The 23,216-nt window shown below is 39.4% G+C and overlaps 1 protein-coding gene across 3 annotated transcripts in view; it reads left to right on the top strand.

Annotated features, from left to right (window-relative positions):
* Positions 1–11,761: 11,761 nt before the first annotated feature.
* Positions 11,762–23,216, top strand: part of LOC126469847 (type-1 angiotensin II receptor-associated protein) — a 93,166-nt gene continuing 81,711 nt past the window's right edge. The window contains exons 1-2 of one of the 3 annotated variants that reach the window (XM_050097147.1): positions 11,762–11,979; positions 15,929–16,010. In XM_050097147.1, the coding sequence (XP_049953104.1) occupies positions 15,975–16,010 (36 nt within the window). In that variant the 5' untranslated portion in view covers positions 11,762–11,979; positions 15,929–15,974. The remainder of the gene's footprint in view (positions 11,980–15,928; positions 16,011–23,216) is intronic. The other 2 variants (XM_050097146.1, XM_050097145.1) reach the window with 2 other exon arrangements.

Below are 23,216 nucleotides of genomic sequence, written 5' to 3' on the forward strand. Positions count from 1 at the left end.
ACTTAGAAAGTGTATTTTTGTGTAGACACACACTTTTTTAAATGAAACGACGCATTTTGAGATTAACAGGCTACAAGTAGGGTAAATTAGTATGTCAGTGGTGTTTGTTGCAGGATCCTAGTGCGAATCGTTTATGAGATATCGTATTTTGAAAAGTTTCCACACTGACGCTTGTTTGTGCCATTCAGCACACGTAATTGTTTGGTGCAATGTTGCTATATTTGCTCACAGTGTGCTTGTGCGTCCCTTCAGTACATTGCGACTTGGTAGTCAGTTAGTGTGTGACACTCGTTGAGTGAACGATGGATTTTACCAATGCAGAAAAAGCCGACAAGCTCATGGCGTATGAAGAGTGTAGCAAGCATGCAGTTTGTTCTCGTATGGTGAATATGGCAACATTTCCTGATAGACTTTAACCATATCGGCAGTTCTTTATCAACCTCTTCAACCTTTACGTGAAAGTGGTAGTGTAATATCTGGACAACGTAACAGAAGGAAATAAGTGACGACAGGAGATGGGGAAATTGTTGTTCTTGATACTGTTGCAGTTGATCCTCATGTCAGCTCCTGCACAATGGCATGAGCCAGGCAAATGTCCTACGCATCCTCCATCTACATAGATACCATCCCTGTCACAACTCTCTCCATCAAGAACTGCTTGGAAACGATTATGAGACTCATGTCAACTTCTGTACGTGGCGCATTAAGACAAGATACTGCAGATATATCATGTATCTTATTTAGTGATAAAGCCACATTTACCAGTTATGACCAGGTACACCACCAAAACATGTACAATTGGACTGTTGAGAATGCTTGTTGGTTTTGTCACACAGAATGTCAGTGTCAACAGAGTTTAAACGTGTGGCCTGAGATACTGAACCATCTGCCCATAGGGCTGTTTTTCATAGATAGAACACTGAACGCGCACAATTATCGCGGCCTCCTAATGGACCCTCTTCCAAGGATGCTAGAAGACGTTCCTCTGCAAACTGTGGAAAATCTGTGGTACCAACTAGAGGGCTGTCCAGCCTATAAAGCACAAAGTACTACAACATGTCTTCACAGATTGTTTCCCTGGATTCGACGCCTGTAGGCTTTTGTCTGAGAGGAAATCTGAAAGACGCTGTCTACAAGGAAATACCAGCTACACCTGATGATATGCAACGACGTATTACTGCAACCTGCTCGGACGTCTCCGCTGAAACATTAGCATGTGTGCAGCAGTCGTTCCATACCAGACTGGAAGAGTGTATTGCTGCTGCCGATGGTCATTTTCAACACTACCTGTGATGGTCAACTGTCTCGTTACTGGTCAGAATGCATATAACTACGTCACACATGTGTTATGCAATAACTGACTAGCAAATTGCAGTGCACACAAGAGACACACAAGCACACTGTAAGCAAACACAGCAACATTTTACGAAGCAACTAGGTGTGCTGAATGGCTCAAACAAGTGTCAGTGTGGAAACTTTTCAAAATACAATATTTCGTAAACCATCCTGCAACAAACTCCACTGACATTATAATTCACCCTACTTGTAGTTTGTAAATCGCAATAGGCAGTGCATCAATTAAAAAAGTGTATGTTTACACAAAAAATACACTTTCTAAGTATTGTTACAATCTGTTGATTGGCTAACAATTCAAGCCCCTGACTACCTATCCATTCTGTGAAACCAGCACATCAATAGCAATTTCCATTTCAGCAATATTTGTGGTGCAGGTTTTAGAAGACTCGCCCTATATAGGTAAGTTTCCAGAACAAATTATTCAGTCCTTGTACAGCATCAAAAGAACTGCACCATGACTCAACCCTCAACTCTTTTCTATTTTAATATCTACACTAAATATGGACAATGCTGTTTCAGTGGGCATTAAAACTCTCCAGTATGCTGACGATTTATGCCTTTCTTCTACACGTCACGATCTTGACTCTCTTTGCGTAAATCAGGCAGGACCATTTACATATTAACCCACTAGTTATATATCAACAGCTTAACGGTTTCAACCGCGCCATCTTCAGTAGTTTAGTCACTAAAAGAAGTAATCAACCAGCTTAGACATCCTATTAGGAGGTCTTTCTTTCCTGTGAGCAGCTAAAGAGAAGAAAGGAAAGACCACTGATATGAAACTTCTTAGGAGATTAAAACTGAGTACAATGTCAAGACTTAAACTCGGAACCTTTGCCTTTCACAGGCAAGTGCTCTACCGACTGAGCTACCCGAGCACTACACACGACCTGAGTTCACAGCCTTCCTACCGCCAGTACTTCGTCTCCTACCTTCCAAACTTCATAGAAGCTCTCCTGTGAATCTTGCAGGAATACCATTAGTGGATGAACGGATATTGCAGAGACATAGCTTAGCCACAGCCTGAGGGGACGTTTCCAGAAAGGTATTTTCACTCTGCAGTGGAGTATGCGTTGATATGAAACTCCCTGGCAGATTAGAACTGTGTGCTGTACCGATACTCGGATTCGGGACCTTTGACTTTTGCGGGCAAGTACTCTACCAACTGAGCTACCCTGCCAGGTGTCACGACCTGTCCTCACAGCTTTACTCCCGCCAGTACCTCATGCCCTGCCTTCCAGGCTTCACAGACTAAAGTGAAGGTCTTAGGCATGGTATGTGACATGTTCTTAATCTGGACTGATCCACATATCTCATGCAATCAAGAAAACAGATAATAACATTAACACTGTGACATCTGAAGCTGGAACTTGATGAGATACAGGCCCTTACATTCTCTTGATTATAGACAATGGCCTCGTCTACTCATCATCGATTATAGATGCTTCTTATATTACAATGCAACTAAATGTGCACCTCATGAATTTGACATGATACAGTTCAGATGGCTGTGGATTTGCCTAGGAGCAACACGATTGATTCCATTGAAGCCTCACTGTAATTCGCTGAACATGCTGTGTATTTTCTTGCTAGAGGAGTTACCCGCCTAAAATATAGTAGGTTAATCACCCTCCTCCAAGAAATGAGAGACCGTCTTCCATTAATGTCTTCATCAGAAATGCAGAACCCTTGCCCTCTACTTGTGGCAGCATTAGACTCAGTGCTTGTCATCAGTCACTGGATTCAAACACGTAGCAACATAATCCCATTCAGATATCTGATGAAAAACCTCAATATTCACTATTACAGTTTTATGAGCAATTGGTCTGGCACAATTAGTTAAAGTTTCAGTGCTACACATTAATCTTTATTGACCACACTTTGTTCATAAGTATATGGACGGCTCTTGATATCAACAGACAGGAGCTGTATAATGTGCAGTTCTTGTCCCCAAACTGAAATATTTTAAGTAACTCTGTCTGCACCATATTATTCTATATGCAGAGGCGATAACGATTCAAGAAGTTCTCAAATTTGGCCATCATGCAGAGCTCCATAACACAATGACAGTGTCAGAATCAAAAACTTATTTGAAGGTTACTGAAAACCAAAAGTGGAAAAGTGGAATGAATATTCAGTTACTGGAAATTATACAATAATCATTGCTAAATAACGGAAGAGGTATGAGTATCTCCATTTCATGGGGCCAGCTCACGATTCTTTTACAATGAAAAGGTCGACCAGTTGGTCCCATAGTGAACTTCAATCTAATAACATCTGATTTCAAGTTATGAATGCAGAAACTGGCCAAGGTAGCATGGACAGAGGACTGGCGCCTTTCAATCTGCCATAAACGTCAATAATATGCTGTGTTCCAATCAGTAATTATAATCACTCCCTAGTTTCGATAATTTCAGGTGAGCAAAAAACTGGTAGCAACCTTTTTGTGAACGCATCCTAACCATCGGTCAACTCCTTCCCATTTACATCTCATAGTCATCAGGGGTAACACTTTCTGCGACTGTCAGAAGAAAGAAGAAGGAGATGTAAGCAACATGCTGTTTTCCTGTAGTAATGACTGTAAATGGAATTTTGTGTACTACCTGTGGTTGTATAAATACTCTAATCTTCAAGTGTACGTTTTCCAATCTCTGTTGAGTTCTTTTTTATATTCTGTTTTGTCTGTAGTTGATAAGTGAATGTTCATAAGACATAAATATTGTACCTACCTTAGACGCTGTAAAATAATTTTAAATCAACTATAGATTTTGTAATTTTTCTGCATATGTGATATTATAATTGTAACAAGCTGTTGGCAGTATGGCTCAATAAACTCAAGTCAAATTTTATGCAGACTCCTGTGACCAACAGTGTCGACACATTCATGCCCTGCTCCCACTGCTGCTGTTGTAGCTCCCACTGGGGGCACATGGGCTGATGAAACTCTTCGTGATGGGGTGGCAGTAGCTCTAGACGTATACGCTGCTGCTGTTGTGTTTTTTGTTGCCACCACTGATAGTTTCCAGTCATTGTGCTGCACCTGTGGAGCTATAGCAGTTGCTGAAACTAATTCTGTGTCTGGTAACGGAAATGCATGTTAGGCTTCTTTACATTCTGGTTGATTTGGAAGTTATGGCCAACCTGATTGATTTTTTGTTTTACAGGGATGTAATTCCTATACACGCAAGTGGAGTCAGTATAAAATGCTGCAATTCCAGCTGCTACCATTTAACCAGTATCTATTGGGAGTGTTTCCCTATCTTCATTTGAGTACCACATTAAAAATCAGTTTGTATGAACATCCTAAACAAGTAGAAATACGGAATATAGTCTGAAATGCATGACTTCCAGTGTTTACACTCTCCAGCACCGATAAGAACGATGAGCTCTGTTCGCGACCACTGTTCACTCTCCTCTGCTGCTTAGATTTGTGTCTGATGGACAACTTATGATTAATAAAAGAAGTGACGAAATGCGAGTCACACTTCGGTGTTCATAGTGTCACTGTGTTCGCTGATATATGATTTTTCGAAATATTCGGGTCTTATTCTTTTTTTTCAATTTGGATTTGAGATTTTTATCGTGTACTATCGTCTTCCTAAAGGCCGAAGAGTCCGATTTCGTGGAAAGCTGATTACTTCTACACCTCATTTCATCCAAACCAGGGCACAGTTTTTTTTACTTCCTTATACCAGACACAGCCAGATTACAGTTACCTTCTTTGTTAACCACGATAGTCTTGTCATCTGCAAAAAGTGGAAAATTTATCTCAAAGCTCGTACACATTGGAAGGTCGTTAGCAAAGATGGGGATCAAGCACGGAGCCCTGTGAGACTTTACACTTGACAGTGCCCCACTTACATCCTGCAGGTATTCCATACGAGATAGTCAACAAATCTAACATTCAGTAAAAGAGCCCATACGTTCAGTTTGGGGATATATCTGATGGGACATGATTGTTGAAAATCTCTGCTACGTTTTCAGATGTTTTGAAAACGATCCCATCATGTTTGATTCCCCAATGTTGGAGTCTGGTGAAATTTCTCTTCTTTCTCTTTTTTATTATACCCCATATGGTCTTCATGTTGTTATTGGAAGTATCAATTCAAGACTTAATAGTCATACTCTCTGTTTTTTTTTCAGAACCATTTTTAGGATAGTGCTGTGTGGTAGTGTGCTTTTCTCTGCAGGACATTGGATTATCAAAATGAAGCAAAGAGCTCTCATCTCCATTTACGCATAGTTTTGATCCCTTGTGTAATCTGTCATGTCATTCAGGAAGTATTTCATCCACATGCTGGTCGCTCCACCTGTCTCATAAAACACATTTCTTAAACGAATATCATAGTTGACATAGTCGAAGAATGTGCACACATCACAAAAAAATTAAGTAAAAAATATTTTTCTCTTAATGAAATCTAAGATTTGGTCAGCAGTACCCAGCCGGAAGCCAAATGGCTTTTTGTTCAGTAAGATGGAGTTGCTGAGATGGTTTAAAAGCCTTCTAAGAGAAAGCTCTTCTAGAATTTTTGAGTAGCTTCTTAGGAGGAAAACTGGACAATAAATACCTACTTCAACTTTATCACCATTTTTACAAATACTTTTAACAATGACATATTAATGAGTATCTAGAACAGTTCCTTGTTGTAGTTGTTTGTTAAAGACATGGCACACTATCCCATTTGTAGGATAATAGCAGCAATTAAGAATTTTTATGGATATTTCATCACTATCAGTGGAGTTTTTATTTCTCATTTCACTAATACCGTTTCAGTTTTATTCAAAGTGAGAGTAGACATCTACAACTGGTTAAAATTTGAGATACCTGCATTTTGAAGCAGAGCCATTTCCTCATAAACAGAGCCCCTACGTTCAGTTTGGGGATATATCTGATGGGACATGATTGTTGAAAATCTCTGCTACTTTTTCAGATGTATTGGAAACCATCCCATCATGTTTGATTCCCCAATGTTGGAGTCTGGTGAAATTTTTCTTCTTTCTCTTTTTTTATTATATCCCATATGGTCTTCATGTTGTTATTGGAAGCATCAATTCCATACTTAATAGTCAAACTCTCTGTTTTTTTCAGAACCATTTTTAGGATACTGCAGTATGGTAGTGTGCTTTTCTCTCCAGGACATTGGATTATCAAAATGAAGCAAACAGCTCTCATCTCCATTTATGCAAAGTTTTGATCCCTTGTGTAATCTAACATTTATCCATGGGTACTCAGTAGTTTTCATGAACCGTTTTTTTTTTAGGAATGATTGAAACAAGAACATAAAATCTCGGAAAAATAGATTAAACTTAATATCTACATTTTCAACATTATAGATTGGATCCAAGTTTATGTTCTGTAAGGAATTTCTGAAGCCTATAAGTTTTTCTGTAATGGTACTACATACATTGATTTTGGTATGTGTGGTAAGACTTCTGATTATAAGTAATTGGTTATCATGGGCAAAGAAAAGTTTAAAATTTTCTTTACTGTTATGTTAGGGCTTCTGGTCATGTTAATGTAAATGTCAGTGAGAGATTTACAGTTATCTGTGACCGCTGAGGTAAAATCAACAAAAGCAATGAGATTATATGTATTCACTAAGTGCGAAAGTTCAGTCCCACTGCTATTTGCACTCAGAAAGTGAACATTAAAATCAGCAAAAATATAGATAATTTTTGCTTTGTTTCAGAGGAATCGTAATGTAGAAGAGTATATTTGCTTACTTATTTATTCATTCATCTCTAGAAAAAATTTCTTGGTATGGATTTCATCACTATACATACATACATACATGAATTACATATAACAGAGGTACTGTACATTACACAAGACTAACAGAAAATAAATAAAATATACATAGAAAAGTCCAGATAGACAGAAATGCACACTATTTGTCACTGAATTACATAAGGCAACCTAGAGAAAGTAATAGTCTTATTTATCTGTGGACCATTCAGTACATTGGTTTTGGACACTTGATGTTTACATGGAGTTTAAAAAATTACAAAATAATAAGTTTCGAAATCACACACTAATATGAATATGTCAATAAAAGAAATGATTATCTTAATATAACCATCTAAAAACAGTGATATACATATAGTTTCTTTCTGCATGTTGCATGGAGTTACACTGGTCTACATCTGCAGAAGACATGCTTACTAATCTTAAAATAACTACCATAAAGTTTGGCTACTTTGCCCCTAGTGGGTAACTTTGCTCCAACTCTGAAAAAAGATTCAGTCCTGTCTAGCACATATTCTAATAAACGTTTGGGAACAGTTTTGATTCTGCCCAACACTTGACAGTTTCTATTAGATCATATGTTGAGTTATTCTACCACTTGCTATCTTGGGTTTTTTCTGCCAATCATCTCTATACTAGCGTATTTTTGAGATAATTTTTGTCACGAAAAAGTGGTGTTTTGCTACCAGAAAACATTTTAAACAGAAGTCAAATGACGTTCATTTATAAGTGTAAATTATTTATTATCTAAATTATACCCACAAACTTGTAATCAACAAGTTATTGATGACTGTCTGAATGAAAGCAGCTGTGAATGTTACTTTCTGGGAAAATGGGGCAACTATGCTCCACTGATAAAGTGGATCAAAGTAGCTCCACAGTACTTTCACAACTTCGTTTTACCTCATTCATGTTGGCAGGAATCTTATTAGTTGAAAATGAATACAACTAAGTCATTTATGTTGTTATAGTATCGTACAAGTGGTTAGGATTTTGCCTATATGCAGTTTACAACACTGAAAATCTGATAGAATGCCTGGAGTCCATAAGAAATGGAACACGTGCTTGAAGTGCCACACAATGCTTCTAAACCAGTGGCAGTTACTAGCATACAACTTAAGAAGACAAAATTCTAGCAGTACCTGGTTATTCTAGTGATGAAGACTTAATAGAAGAACCAGTTCTTGACAAAAGGTTGAACAAAGATCGAGAATCACACAGAAGGAATCAAATGAAAGTGTTAGCGGCATCTGCTGAGAATGAAGAGGACCTGTCGAAACCACGTGAAGAACTGAAACCAATCAACAAGCAGATTGTTGTGTTTGTGGTTGCACAGTGTGAAAAATAAACATTACCCTGGTGTTATTGAAAGTTTTATTGAAGATGGTGCGTCCATAAATACTGCCATTTCTGAACATCTGGAAATGACCTGTAAATAAAGATGTACCTTTTTCACAAATGGGATGATTTAATTGAAGGTACAAACCCCTCAAAACAGTTAAGTAAAAGAAGCATTTTCTCCATTACAGGGCTGGTCAAAGTTGATGAAAATATTTTCCTGGTATAGTCACTGACATTTTGACACGCCAGCATACCTAATGAAACATTGGACAGTTCTTTGATAACAAAACAAATCTAAATTTTGCTCATGCCTGATACTTACTTGCATCTTAAATAAAAAAATATTGCGCTGCCCTGGAGTTTTATTAGTTCTGTCCCTTTAATACCAAAAAATACAGAAATGTTGATTTACTATGGCTCTATAAGGTAATACAATACCATTGCCTCAAGCTATTATCCTGTCTTAAAATAATGTTTATATTAAGCGGAGCAAAGTAACCCACTCTAGGGGCTACCTTGTTCCAATTTGTAAAATATTGTTAAATATTAAAAACACATCTTTGATGTCTTTGTATGTTACTGGTAGTAGATGGTTTTTTGCATTTTATAGAACAGACTAACCTCTTTTTCAAAGTCGTTTTACAAAACTACTATGCATTAAAAGACTGTTCAAAAAACTGTCCAAAAGTGGTGCAAGGAAACCCTGCTTTATGGTTCTTATAAACAATGGATATATATAGAGATGCAATTATCAAGGTCACTTTATGCTTTCTGAAAAAATTACATATTTCGACAGAGACTTATGAACACAATACTAATTACATGAATCATAAGACTCCTCTTATAGACCTTGGCTTTTAGATTACATGGAAAACTTACAAACTATACATGTAAACATGTTGTGTTGCTTATATTCTCCATCCTCTTTGGCTATATATATAAACAGTTTTGTTGCTAATTGGCGAAGCCTTTGAATACAAAGCAAAAGAAATTGGTTGTGGAAGCAGATTGTTTGTAGCTTTGCCCGAGGTCTAGGTTAGATAGGAAGGTGACAGTTTGGTTGTGAATCGGCAAAGCCAACGAAGGTGATATTAAGCCCGGTCCACACGCAACGATCTGTCTGCACAGACATTGGCGCAGATGTCTGTACATGCAAAAGATCGCTGCAAATGTGGTGTGTTTACACGACGCAAACCGCAATCTACTACTCGCCCGCCACCTGTCGGTGTAGAAAAGAAATATCCGTGGCAAGCGACTACGCTCCCCGTAAACGTCAAAAATTTAATTCAGTTACTTTGAAATATAGAAATGGAGGACGTACTGTTGTGGTCTGTGTTCGCTACTTGTGTTGCAAAGAACATTCAGACCAACCGCAGGAAACAGAGAAGGCAGTCACAATGGTGTAGACAGTGGTTGCTAAGGCGAAAGCAGTTTTCTCATGTACATTTACTGCGAGAGTTGCAGGGCGAACCTGTTTTGTTTTACATTACCTCGTGTTCCATTTACTGGCACATTGACACTCCAATTTCATCTTCAGTTGTACTCCTGCTTCGTCTTGGCGTTTCTTGATCACTAAGAAAGCCAAGCAGATCAAAATACCATAACGTTGGCTGGTATACTTGATCTACTCTTACTCCAGATCTTCTAGATTTCTGAACTTTGGGTAACTCTTTTCGGTGAACAGTTTGCTGACAGACTTAATTTACTTGACTTGCCTTCATGAACTCATCCTTCAGGACAGCGTAAGTAGCTTCACATGTGTTGGGTATTATTTTACTCAACGCTTGTTTCGATATTGCAATTGAAAATTCCAAATCCTTGTAGCTCCTTCCTGTTGCTAGGAATCTTAATGTTACCGCCAGCCGTTCATGAGGAGAAATTGCCCTTCTCATACGAGTATTTTTTCTCATAATACGAAGGGTTACAAGCTTTAAGAGATAATTGTAAGTTTCGACATCCATCCGCAAATAATTTCGCCAGTTCGCAACGAATTTTTTTTTTAATTACCGTTTCTCTGTTTGCCCAGGCATTAACTGCCCGCAATTTTTCAATTAGAGCATTGTATGCTGCTGTCTTTTTGTCTCGGTCACTATATTCTTTACTTTTAATCTTCCACAAACATGGGTGGTTTCTATATATTTCAATGAATTCACTTACAAACTCTCGAGAACACTGACGAGTATCAGCCATTTTAATGCCCTATGTACACAAATACAAACACTAGACTGAGCAAACAGCTGTTTCGCGCCAGATTTGCGGCGATCTCCTGTCCACACACTCCAACTTGTCTGCGCAGATGTGGTTTGAACCCACAGATTGGAGAGGTTTCGCTCAAACCTCCAACTCCAACTTGCAGGTTTGCACACACCTCAGGTTGGTGCAAATCTTCTGTCCACACGCAACGATCTATCTGCGCAGATGTGATGTGCGCAGACATTTGCGCAGACAGATCGTTGCGTGTGGACGGGCCTTTAACAAAACCTGGTTGTCCTGACGGCCTGATCAGTAGCTTCATTGCTTTGAAAAACTCGCCTATATCATCACATTACATCGCTATATTTGCGGCGTTTGTCATACGTTTCCTATATCACTGGTCAAAACCGGTGACTCGTATATAACATTCCTCTATACCCAATATTCTCATTTTTGAAGAAAATATTCAATATCCCAGCAGAAACTCCATATATTGAGAAACCATTATGACCAGTGTTTAAAGCCAGTAGATTTAATTAGTTTCTGAGACCCTGAACACTGCAACGGTTGAAACCAATTTCCTTCAGAACTTGATTAGTATGGTAAGGGAACACGCATACTAAATTACTGAGGTTTTCTCTAAGTTTTTCAGTTGCATCTGTACGTGATTCTGGTGGTCAATAAAGAGATGCAATTGTAAGCTTATGTCTATCCTTGGTACTTTGTCTTGTCCAGACCATCGCGCATGCAGCTTAAGTTTCCACCTCGGTGGATTTGAGCTTCTTTTTGCTGGGACAAATTAAGCCTATCCATATCACGTTAGCGTACCCCTTCGGCATACACAAAAATTTCCCCCAAAACTCTCACTTCTATCAATTTTAGGTTTTATACAGCTTTCTGTACGTTGTATTATGTGAGCTTTATTGCTTTTTTGAGCGCTTGCAACTCTGGCACTTTGTTGCGAATTTGTAAAATAAAACTCTGATTAGGAAATGTAATTCTTAACTAACATTTACACAAGACTGATTATTATTAAGTGGACAGGGGCGTAAAAAGATCGTCCTGGCTGCATTTTTCTACACACATTGACGGCTTTCCACAGATGTTTCACAAGCTACACTATGAGACCAGAAGAAATGCACGTGACAAGCACAAACAAAATAAAATAACTCTGGTGCGGCAGAACTGTCATCGTCGCGTGGGGATGTTTGTGTACGTATCGTGATAAGTTAAATGCTCAACGTGTTAGCTTCATTTTCCCCGTTGCGTCAGTGAGACGACGGTATTGATTTAAATGAGATATCATCAGCAGATATAGTGACTTGTCAAGCTCTTGAAGAGAAGTAAGTTTTTACTTATTTTTGGAATTCAGAGTTAACGTGAAAACTGTTTATGGGACGTGTGATGACGAAATATGAAGTGATATAAACCTGTAATTGGCTTATAGATACAGAAACCGTAGTATTCTCCGATTTGATCTGTGGCCCTGTTGAAAAGTTACGTAACACCTACTTTAGTTTAAAAGAAGTTCATTTTGCCGCCGCCCCCCTGCCTCCCCCTTCCGAGTTAATTTTTCAGTTGTGTTGTCACATTTTTAACCCAGTTACAGTTTTAAGTATCATTAATAGGCGTCCTCAGATAAATGTATTGTCCCAAATTTTCACATCCAGTGAACGTAGTTGTCCTGATTTACAACTATTTATCTGTTTTGTAAAAGAAGAGCATCTGCTAGCTACATCTGGACCAGGTACCAATATCAGTAATGTAGCTTGTTACGTTGTGATGCAAATATAACTCGGTGCACTCAAGATACCGTTGATGCTTTAGCTATCTGTTCGTGTTTTAACTGTTAGTGAAGACTCGTATTTGTCTTTCAGCTGTAATTCATCTCCACACTGCTTTGCTACTGATATGCCATCCCCCCTCTCCCCACTGCCGTCCGCCGAACTAAGCAACAATTCAGTATTGAGGAATTTGGCTATTGATTCTCATGTTAGGCCACCAGTATATTTGTTGTTTATACTAAGAAGAGTTTTATGTGGTGTGTTGTATGCAAAAGAAAGACATTTGAATGTAATGAATGATGTATTCATTTCTGTGGTAATATCTGAAGTGTGTGTTCAGCAAAATTTTAATATGTAACAGCTTAAAAGTTGTGAATTCTTCATGATCTATAGTCCATGTCGTTTGTCTTTTCACTGGGAAGAAAAAATTGATCTTATTCTTTGTAGATCTAGATCTGTCCAATGTGCCATTAGCTATCCATAATTCTGTTGTAGACCAGGAGTAATTTTGTAACTACTTCTCCATAATCAGCTCTGTACATCAGCTTTGTTGTTTTTGTCTTTGAGCGAAAATGCTGTGTACCAGTAGTTGCAGCACTGAAGGTGATACGTGTTTACAAGTTCATGTCAGAAGAGGACTTCAGTATTTTTTGCAACTGTATCTCCATTAATTACTTCATTGATGCTAAGAGAATTTAAATAATTTATGAAATATTTAAGTCTTGTTTTGAGATGTTATATCCAAGCAAAATAAGTTTTTTCCTTTCTTTATTCCTATAATTCTGACTTTACTTTGTTAATAAATGATTTTCTTAATGAACACATGCTGGTGTGTGTGTGATATTGGACCACTCACCCTCTCAGAAATCGTGGTTGTGGCAACACTGGTCCTTAGTGTCGCCTGAGGTCTAGGTTAGGTAGAAAGGTGATAATTTGGTTGTGAGCAGGCAAAGCCAACAAATGTGAATGCCACATAAAGGGGATAGAAACAGTTCAATCTGTAGCATAGCCTAATGTTTAAGTTCACTCCATATTTCAATGCGTTTTGCCAGATTTTCATCTTAAAAATTAAAACTGCAAGCTAAATTCCAAAAGAATATATTAAGAAATGGACAGTTATGCAATGAGTGTTTTAATGTAGATCATTCACATATATTGAACATAAACTGTGAAAAATGCAAGGGGTTCTACTGCGTAACTTTCACCCACATTGTGACAGAAGCAAAATGTAAATTATTAAAGCTATTATCACACTCATTTCCTTAACTACTTTTGGGTTTGAAGTATATTTTCCTCTAATAAAGTGTATTATATAATTTAGAAGTGTAAACTAGCAAATCGTCAATTATTGTAGGTATTACAGTGAGTGGATTGCTTTAATTGAAACTGTTGTTAATAGCCCATACACGACTTAGGACAGTGCAAGTATGATCTTGTTAGCAGGTGTTTTTTCAAACTTGCAGAGTGCATTCAGATTCACACAGTTTGGTCCTGAAGCTGTTTTCTGCAGTATTTCAAAGTGTGTGTTAAAAAATAATTTCTCTTGGTGTTCAGCTATGGAAAACTGGTATTTATGAATATGAAAAGCACTCATTCTTTTTACATGTGGAATAGTGAATCATCCCAGAGCTTAAATCTCTCTGGAGATCTGATAAAATATTGATCAGAAATAATATGGGGTGATAGAACTACAATGTGCCCTTACAATTTCTCAAAGTATTTCAGTATGGGAAAAGAGGTAGCGGTCAGTGATCTATATAAAATTTAATTAAATCATTTTACATGGTACAATTGAATGATTTGCACTAATTTCTTCAGACTTTTTAAAATTTATTGCTTTGTTTGTGACAAAAATCATAAGACACAAGCAAAGCGTTATGCGTATACATAAACATAAATTGTAAAAAATAAAAAAGGAGTATGTGTGTGAGTTCACTAGGCTGTATTACTCTGACAGATAACAGTGCAGCACATTCACTCCTTACAAGCTCTTTAAAATTTATGCCAAATCAATACTAAAAAGTGAAATAACAGATGTGTTTTTTTTTTTTTTTTTTTTTTTTTTTTTTTTACTCCTTCATGTGTTTGGAGAAGAGGGGGGGAGAGAGACTGTGTGATTTTTGGTTGTGAATAACATGAAACGAATTGAAAATTTCCTTGTGGAAAAACTAAAAATAATAATAATAATAATGGTACACCTATAGCAGTGCAGAATTTAATGCAGATTCTATTCTTTGTTGAAATACCAAACCTCTTCAAATTTTACTGTTTCTTACAAAGTGATAATCATGTACCAGTCAATGATACTATTAGAGATAGACATAGAATAAAATAATAAAAATTCTGTAATTGATGTGGCATGTGGCAATGAAAGGGTGAATGGTACACGAGAGAGAGAGAGAGAGAGAGAGAGAGAGAGAGAGAGAGAGAGAGAGAGAGAGAGAGAGAGAGAACGCACATGAGCATGTTGTTATATGTTTTCATTTTTTAAAGAGGTATGTTTATATACACACACACACACACACACACACACACACACACACACACACACACACACACACACACAATATTTCACAATTCCTATGTATTCAAGAACCCAGTATCACCAAGACTACATAAGATCTTCAATAGTTATCATAATCTTTTTCATGTTCTATTCTTTGAACCAATGTTCTCTGTTCTGTTATACTGAATAAAACATTTGCTACAAGAATTCTCTGAGTAGGTTCTTTGCCACAAGATAAGGCCATATCAGTTGTTAAAGTATCTGTGAATTGCACCCAAAGTCATATAGAAATGGCAAGGGGCCCAAGTATGAATACATAATGCTTGTTATGTTCTAGTATCTGTTCCCATAACACTGCTCTTCTGACGGGTACAATCTGTTTCTGTATTCTAATTTTAACTGTGAGGTATTTGATGTAACATCATAGTTGGCCAGATTGCTGAAAAGTGCATCATCAAATCCAAAAGAGAAACTTGTTTTCATATTGGTACTGGATATGGCTTAAACTGACCATCTCTGAAGTGAGTATTGCCACTAACCTAGCTGAGGATTTCCTGCCCTATGAAGGAAATGTAAGCTGTATATAACTGTTTTTTTTTACAGTTCACCCTAAGTATAGTTAAAATGATTCATTTTATTTGTAACAGTGGAATTGGTTATACTTCGTGTGAGTTAAGATATGTGACAGATGTTAGTGAGGTATTCAGTGTTTCTGGTGTGTTAGGTCTGTTGAAACACTTCTTTATTAAAACTACATTTACAGGTTTTTGGAATAAAAAAAAATTTCAGGTAATTATGGAAATGAGTTTCTACTTTTTAGGTGCTTGTCAGGATGTTCACTCAAATGGATTTTTGGCGTGATGTGAAGTGAATCATAAAATTAGTTACACATAGATTTACATTCTGTGTGTGTGTGTGTGTGTGTGTGTGTGTGTGTGTGTGTGTGTGTGTGTGTGTCCCTATATATACTTTGTCATATAACAGTTTGTTTATCTTATTCAGAATTTCAGATACTTGTTAGTAATTGCAGTTTGTGAGATCCAGAAGAATGGTGGAACTGAATATAATAAATAACCCTTTGAAGGTGAGTAACTAGTTTGTTGTTAGTACTCAATAATTCTTGTAACTTCAGTGTAGGCATCCAGTAAATTTATTCACTTTATTTAGTGTGAGATTTCAATTAATCCAGAAATTAAGCTTTGCAGAAGTACAAACGGAATCACCTGTCCTGCCTTCCTCAACTCTCACCCACATTTTCAGGGAAAACTCATATTAACACACCTTTCCCACAGCTCATGGTCTGGTGGTTAGTGCCATGGCCTCTAGATCATAGGTTCCCAGGGTAAATTCCCGGATGGGTTGGTGATTTTTTTTTTTTTTTTAAATGGGGGTACTGGTGTTGCACAAGTTGCCAAAAAGGTGTTAAATAGGTCAACCCCAGATGGGATATCCCAGCTGTTAGTACCATATAATTTTATTACAGTTTGTCTTTTCTTGTGTCCAGTCTTGCAGTGTTTTAGAAATGAGCTTTTCTGCATTATTATTATTATTATTATTATTATTGGTGGTGGTGGTGGTGGTGGTGGTGGTGGTGGTAACAAAAATTAATGTGCGTAATATGGAAATAGACAAATTGCTTCACTCTGTGCCTGAAATACATTTTTACAAACTCAACTGTAACTCTTTTGAACATTTATTTATAACAGTAATGATGGTAGTACTGACAACTCTCTGTATAGTAAGGGTGTTAAGCGGTTGATAAGTATGTAAGCAAGACAGTAAGTACAGGGTGAAGCAAAAAATGTTAACATTAAATGGGTGTACAATCACGTGAAATTACAAGTCAAAGATTTGGTTACATGCTTTCAATTTGGTACCCATCCCACTCAGTGCACATATAGAATCTGTCCATTGTTGATTGTAAAGCCCAGTGGGCCATGTGGGCAAGGATAGAAGTGATGACCTAAGTGATGAGGTGCTTCAAGTTGTCCAATTTGCTAGGTTTGCTGGCATAGACACGGTCAGTGACATGCCCCACAGCCAAAAATTACATGGCATCAGGTTAGGTAAACATGCTGGCCATGGGAGAGGACCACCTCTACCAATCCAGTGTTAACTGAATGTTCAAGTACTTCCAAATCGTCTGACTGCAATGGGTAGGTGTGTCATCTTGAACGTACCCTCACTGGAGAATGGGAAGTGGCGTGTTCTCCTCCTGAAACATGCTGATCGTAGCAAAGTAATTCTTTCCCCTGATGGTCTGTTCTTCAAAAAAGAAGGGTCTAATCACTCCAGATTTGCTCACTGCACACCAAATGTTCACTTGCGGGGAATCCCGCATGTGCTCTGGAACTTCTAGAGGATGCTTGGTCACCCAGATGACACAGTTGTGCTTGTTCACATGACAACTGATATGGAATGTTGCTGCATCAGATAACATGAACAGAATGTCAGGCTCCATGTGCACCATTTCCAAGATAATTTATTCAGAACTCACACGTGCTTGCTTGTCCACGTTTGTGAGCTGCTGCACAATCTGTGAGTGGTATGGCTTCATTCCTACATCACAGTGCAAAATTCTAATCCCTGACCTTCAAGACATGTTAATCTCTAGAGAGGCTGCATGAGGCCTTGTTTGGGATGGCTACAGTCACTTCCTGGCCTGGCACGATATTCGTTTCAGTTCAGACAGATCTTTCTACCACTGTTCCCCTTGCAATTGTCTTGAACAGACCCCATCATTACAAACTTCTCGTAGATTCTACAGATTGTCAGGTGCAATGATGAAAGCCAGTCCAGTCCAGTCCAGGCCTCGAATTTTTCTTGTACGATGCTTGCAGACTGAAAGATGTCCATCCAGGCAGCTATCTTTCTTTGTTCCTATATGGAATATTGGGACACGGTCATTTAATCTGCAAAAATAAAAACAAGAGAACATCTATTTAATGTCAACACCTTTTTGCCTCACCTTGTATTATTAAGCTTTCAGTGTCCTCCTTTGGAGCTAACTAATAGAGAATGCACAAGTATTGACTGCTCATTGCCTCAACTATGTGGCAAGTTCTATCTGTCTCTACACCCATTACATATCCCACCCTGGTATTTCTGTTGTCATATTTATTTATATCAGAATAGATAATGTGAATTTTGAATATAGCGGGGGTAAAATACAACTTGTATAGAGACATGCTGATGGCCACGGTCAGCAGTCTTCAGGCTGCTGCCTCAGAGTGTAGCAGCAGTGGGGAGTGTGGTGCATCGCATGGTACACCCCAGGTGTTACATGCTTCTCCCGCGGTCCCTGCTGTCGAGACATCTTCATGGGAACCAGGTGCGGTTGGACCACCCTCTCCCCAAGGGGAGTGGCGAGTTCCACAGCGTTCGCATCGCACGAGGCAGAGGGTCAATGTGGAGGCTGGCGGTGTGGTGTCGCCTGCTCTGTCTGTGAGTGGACATGTGGCTGCTCTTTCAGCAAGGTCTGAGCAGGCACACGGGGGGAGGGGTTTAATAGTGATTGGGAGCTCCAATGGAAGGTGGGTGAAGGAGCCCCTTAGGGAAATAGCGGAAAGGTCAGGGAAGAAGGCCAATGTTCACTCTATCTTCTTGCTGGGGAGATATCATCTGAGATGTGGCACTGGGTGCACCCGACTGCAAATTGTTGCTCTTGTCACTACCAATGACTCCTGCCATCTGGGTTCAGAGGTCATCCTCAGTTCATACAGGCGGTTGGCGGAGTTGATGAAGGCAGAAAGCCTTGCTCGTGAGGTGGAATCTGAGCTAACTATTTGTAGTGTCGTTCCCAGAACCAATTGTGGTCGGGGTGCAAATTTCTCAACCTGCGCTATCGGGTGGAGAAATGTAGGGTACCCATGAATAGGTGAAGCATACACTACACCCAGGAAGCAGCTACAAGGGTAGTAGAGTACGTGTGGAGTGCACATGTGGGTTTTTTAGGTTAGAGAATTCCCTCCCTAGGCCCGACAAGACGCCTCCTGAGACGCGACAAGGTAGCAGTAGGCAAAACACAACAGGGAATGCCAGTATTAATGTGGTAATAGTAAACTGCAGGAGCATCTATAGAAAGGTCCCAGAACTGCTCCCGTTAATAAACGGTAACAATGCCCACATCGTACTAGGGACGGAATGTTGGCTGAAACCAGATATAAACAGTAATGAAATTCTAAGCTCAGATTGGAATGTATATCACAGGGACAGGCTGGACAGTGAAGAAGGGGGAGATGTGTTTATAGCAATAACAAGTGCAATAGTGTCGAAGGAAATTGACAGAGATGTGAAATAATTTGCATGGAGGTCACGGTTAAAGCAGGCTCAGACATGGTAATTGGATGTTTCTATAGGCCCCCTGGCTCAGCAGCTGTTGTGGCAGAACACCTGAAGGAAAATTTGGAAAATATTTCGAGTAGATTTCCTGACCATGTTATAGTTTTGGGAGGAGATTTTAATTTACCAGATGCAGACTGGGAGACTCAAATGTTTATAATGGGTGGCAGGGACAAAGAATCCGGTGAAATTTTTTTAAGTGCATTATCTGAAAACTACCTTGAGCAGTTAAACAGAGAACCGACTCATGTCCATAACATATTAGACCTTCTGGTGACAAACAGACCCGAACTATTTGAAACAGTTATGCAGAACAGGGAATCAGCGATCATAAAGCGGTTACTGCATTGATGATTTCGGCCATAAATAGAAATATTAAAAAAGGTAGGAAGATTTTTCTGTTCAGCAAAAATGACAAAAAGCAAGATTTCAGAGTACTTGATGACTCACCACAAAAGTTTTATCTCGAGTACAGATAGTGTTGAGGATCAGTGGACAAAGTTCAAAACCATTATACAATATGCATTAGATAAGTATGTGCCAAGCAAGATCGTAAGAGATGGAAAAAAGCCACTGTGCTACAACAACTAAGTTAGAAAACTGCTACGGAAACTAAGGGAACTTCACAGCAAACATAAACGTAGCCAAAGCCTTGCAGATAAACAAAAATTACACGAAGCGAAATGTAGTGTGAGGAGGGCTATGCGAGAGGCGTTCAACGAATTCAAAAGTGGAAAATTAGGTCTTACATCAAAGTGCTAGGTGGATCAAAACGAAATGTCCAGACACTCTGTGACCAAAATGCTATTGAAACAGAGTATGACAGACTAAAGGCCGAAATACTAAATGTCTTTCTCCAAAGCTGTTTCACAGAGGAAGACTGCACTGTAGTTCCTTCTCTAGATTGTTGCATAGATGACAGGGGGATAGAAAAACAATTAAAATTGCTCCAAAGATGAAAGGCAGCTGGACCTGATGGGATACCAGTTCGATTTTACACAGAGTACGTGAAGAAACTTGCTCTCTTCTTGCAGCGGTGTACCGTAGGTCTCTAGAAGAGCGGAAAATTCCAAAAGATGGGAAAAGGGCGCAGGTCATCGCCATTTTCAAGAAGGGACATCGAACAGATGTGCAGAACTATAGACCTATATCTCTAACGTCGAACAGTTGTAGACTTTTGGAACACATATTATATTAAAGTATAATGACTTTTCTGGAGACTAGAAATCTACTCTGTAGGAATCAGCATGGATTTTGAAAAAGATGATTGTGTGAAACCCAGCTCGCACTATTCGTCCACGAGGCTCAGAGGGCCATAGATACGGGTTCCCAGGTAGATGGCGTGTTTCTTGCAGAAGTCAAGGCATTTGATACAGTTCTCCACAGTCATTTAATGAACAAAATAAGAGCATATGGACTATCAGGCCAATTGTGTGATTGGATTGAAGAGTTCCTAGATAATAGAACGCAGCATGTCATTCTCAATGGAGAGAAGTCTTCCGAAGTAAGAGTGATTTCAGGTGTGCCACAGGGGAGTTTCGTAGGACCGTTGCTATTCACAAAAAATTATATATGAGGCTTTTTGCGGATGATGCTGTAGTACATCGAGAGGGTGTAACAATGGAAAATTGTACTGAAATGCAGGAGGATCTGCAACGTATTGACGCATGGTGCAGGGAATGGCAATTAAATCTCAATGTAGACAAGTGTAATGTGCTGCGAATACAGAGAAAGACACTTTATCATTTAGCTACAACATAGCAGGTCAGCAACTGGAAGCAGTTAATTCCATAAATTGTCTGGGAGTAGGCATTAAGATTGATTTAAAATGGAATGACCATATAAAATTAATGGTAGGTAAAGCAGATGCCAAACTTAGGTTCATTGGAAGAATCCTAAGAAAATGCAGTCCACAAACAAAGGAAGTAGGTTACAGTACACTTGGTTGCCCACTGCTTGAATATTACTAACCGGTGTGGGATCCATACGAGACAGGGTTGATAGAAGAGAGAGATAAGATCCAATGGAGAGCAGCGCGCTTAGTTACAGGATCATTTAGTAATAGGGAAAGCGTTACAGAGATTATAAACTCCAGTGGATGACTCTGCAAGAGAGACACTCAGTAGCTCAGTACGGGCTTTTGTTGAAGTTTAGAGAACATACTTCACCGAGGATTCAAGCAGTATATCTTGGGAAGAGACCATGAGGATAAAATCAAAGAGGTTACAGCCCGCACAAAGGCATACCAACAATCTTTCTTTCCACGAACAATAAGAGACTGGAGTAGAAGGGAGAACCGATAGAGGTACTCAAGGTACCCTCCGCCACACAGCGTCAGGTGGTTTGCGGAGTATGGATGTAGATGTAGATAGTACACTACTGGCCATTATAATTGTTACACCAAGAAGAAATGCAGGTGATAAACGGGTATTCATTGGACAAATATATTATATTAGAACTGACATGTGACTACTTTTTCACGCAATTTGGGTGCGTAGATCCTGAGAAATCAGTACCCAGAACAACCACCTCTGGCCGTAATAACGGCCGTGATACGCCTGGGCATTGAGTCAAACATAGCTTGTATGGCGTGTACAGGTACAGCTGCCCATGCAGCTTCAACACGATACCACAGTTCATCAAGAGTAGTGACTGGCGTATTGTGACGAGCCAGTTGCTCGGCCACCATTGGCAAGACGTTTTCAATTGGTGAGAGATCTGGAGAATGTGGTACCCAGGGCAGCAGTCGAACATTTTCTGTATCCAGAAAGGCCCGTACAGGACCTGCAACATGCGGTCGTGTATTATCCTGCTGAAATGTAGGGTTTTGCAGGGATCGAATGAAGGGTAGAGCCACGGGTCATAACACATCTGAAATGTACCGTCCACTGTTCAAAGTGCCATCAATGCGAACAAGAGGTGACCCAGATGTGTAACCAGTGGCACCCCATACCATCACGATGGATGATACGCCAGTATGGCGATGACGAATACACACTTCCATGTGCATTCACCGCGATGTCGCCAGACACGGATGCGACCATCATGATGCTGTAAACAGAACCTGGATTCATCCGAGAAAATGTTGTTTCACCAGTTGTGCACCCAGGTTTGTCATTGAGTACACCATCGCAGGCGCTCCTGTCTGTGATGCAGCATCAAGAGGTAACCGGAGCTGTTGTCTCCGAGCTGATAGTCCATGCTGCTACAAATGTCATCGAACTGTTCGTGCAGATGGTTGTTGTCTTGCAGACGTCCCCATCTGTTGACTCAGGGATCGAGACGTGGCTGCACGATCTGTTACAGCCATGCGGACAAGACAACGTGCCGCTGGGATCCAGCACGGCATTCCGTATCACCCTCCCGATTCCATATTCTACTAACAGTCCTTGGAGCTCGACCAACACAAGCAGCAATGTCGCGATACGATAAACCGCAATCGCGATAGGCTACAATCCGACCTTCATCAAAGTCGGAAACGTGATGGTACGCATTTCTCCTCGTTAAACGAGGCATCACAACAACGTTTCACCAGGCAACGCCGGTCAACTGCTGCTTGTGTATGAGAAATCGGTTGGAAACTTTCCTCATGTCAGCACATTGTAGATGTTGCCACCGTCGCCAACCTTGTGTAAATGCTGTGAAAAGCTAATCATTTGCATATCTCAGCATCTTCTTCCTGTCGGTTAAATTTCGCCTCTGTAGCACGTCATCTTCGTGATGTAGCAATTTTATTGTCCAGTAGTGTAGTTAAGAGTCAAGGTCATGAAAGGCAAGCAGTGATTGCGAAGGGAGTGAGATGGAGTTGTAACCTATTCTCGATGTTGTTTGATCTGTACATTGAGCCAGCACTTACAAAAAGCAAAGAAAAATTTGGAGTGGGAATTAAAGTTCACTGAGAAGAAATAAAATATTTGAGGTTTAACATGTTTGTCATACATAGTAAAAG

This window comes from Schistocerca serialis, chromosome 3 (assembly GCF_023864345.2).
Source record: "Schistocerca serialis cubense isolate TAMUIC-IGC-003099 chromosome 3, iqSchSeri2.2, whole genome shotgun sequence".
Taxonomy (NCBI): Eukaryota; Metazoa; Arthropoda; class Insecta; order Orthoptera; family Acrididae; genus Schistocerca; species Schistocerca serialis.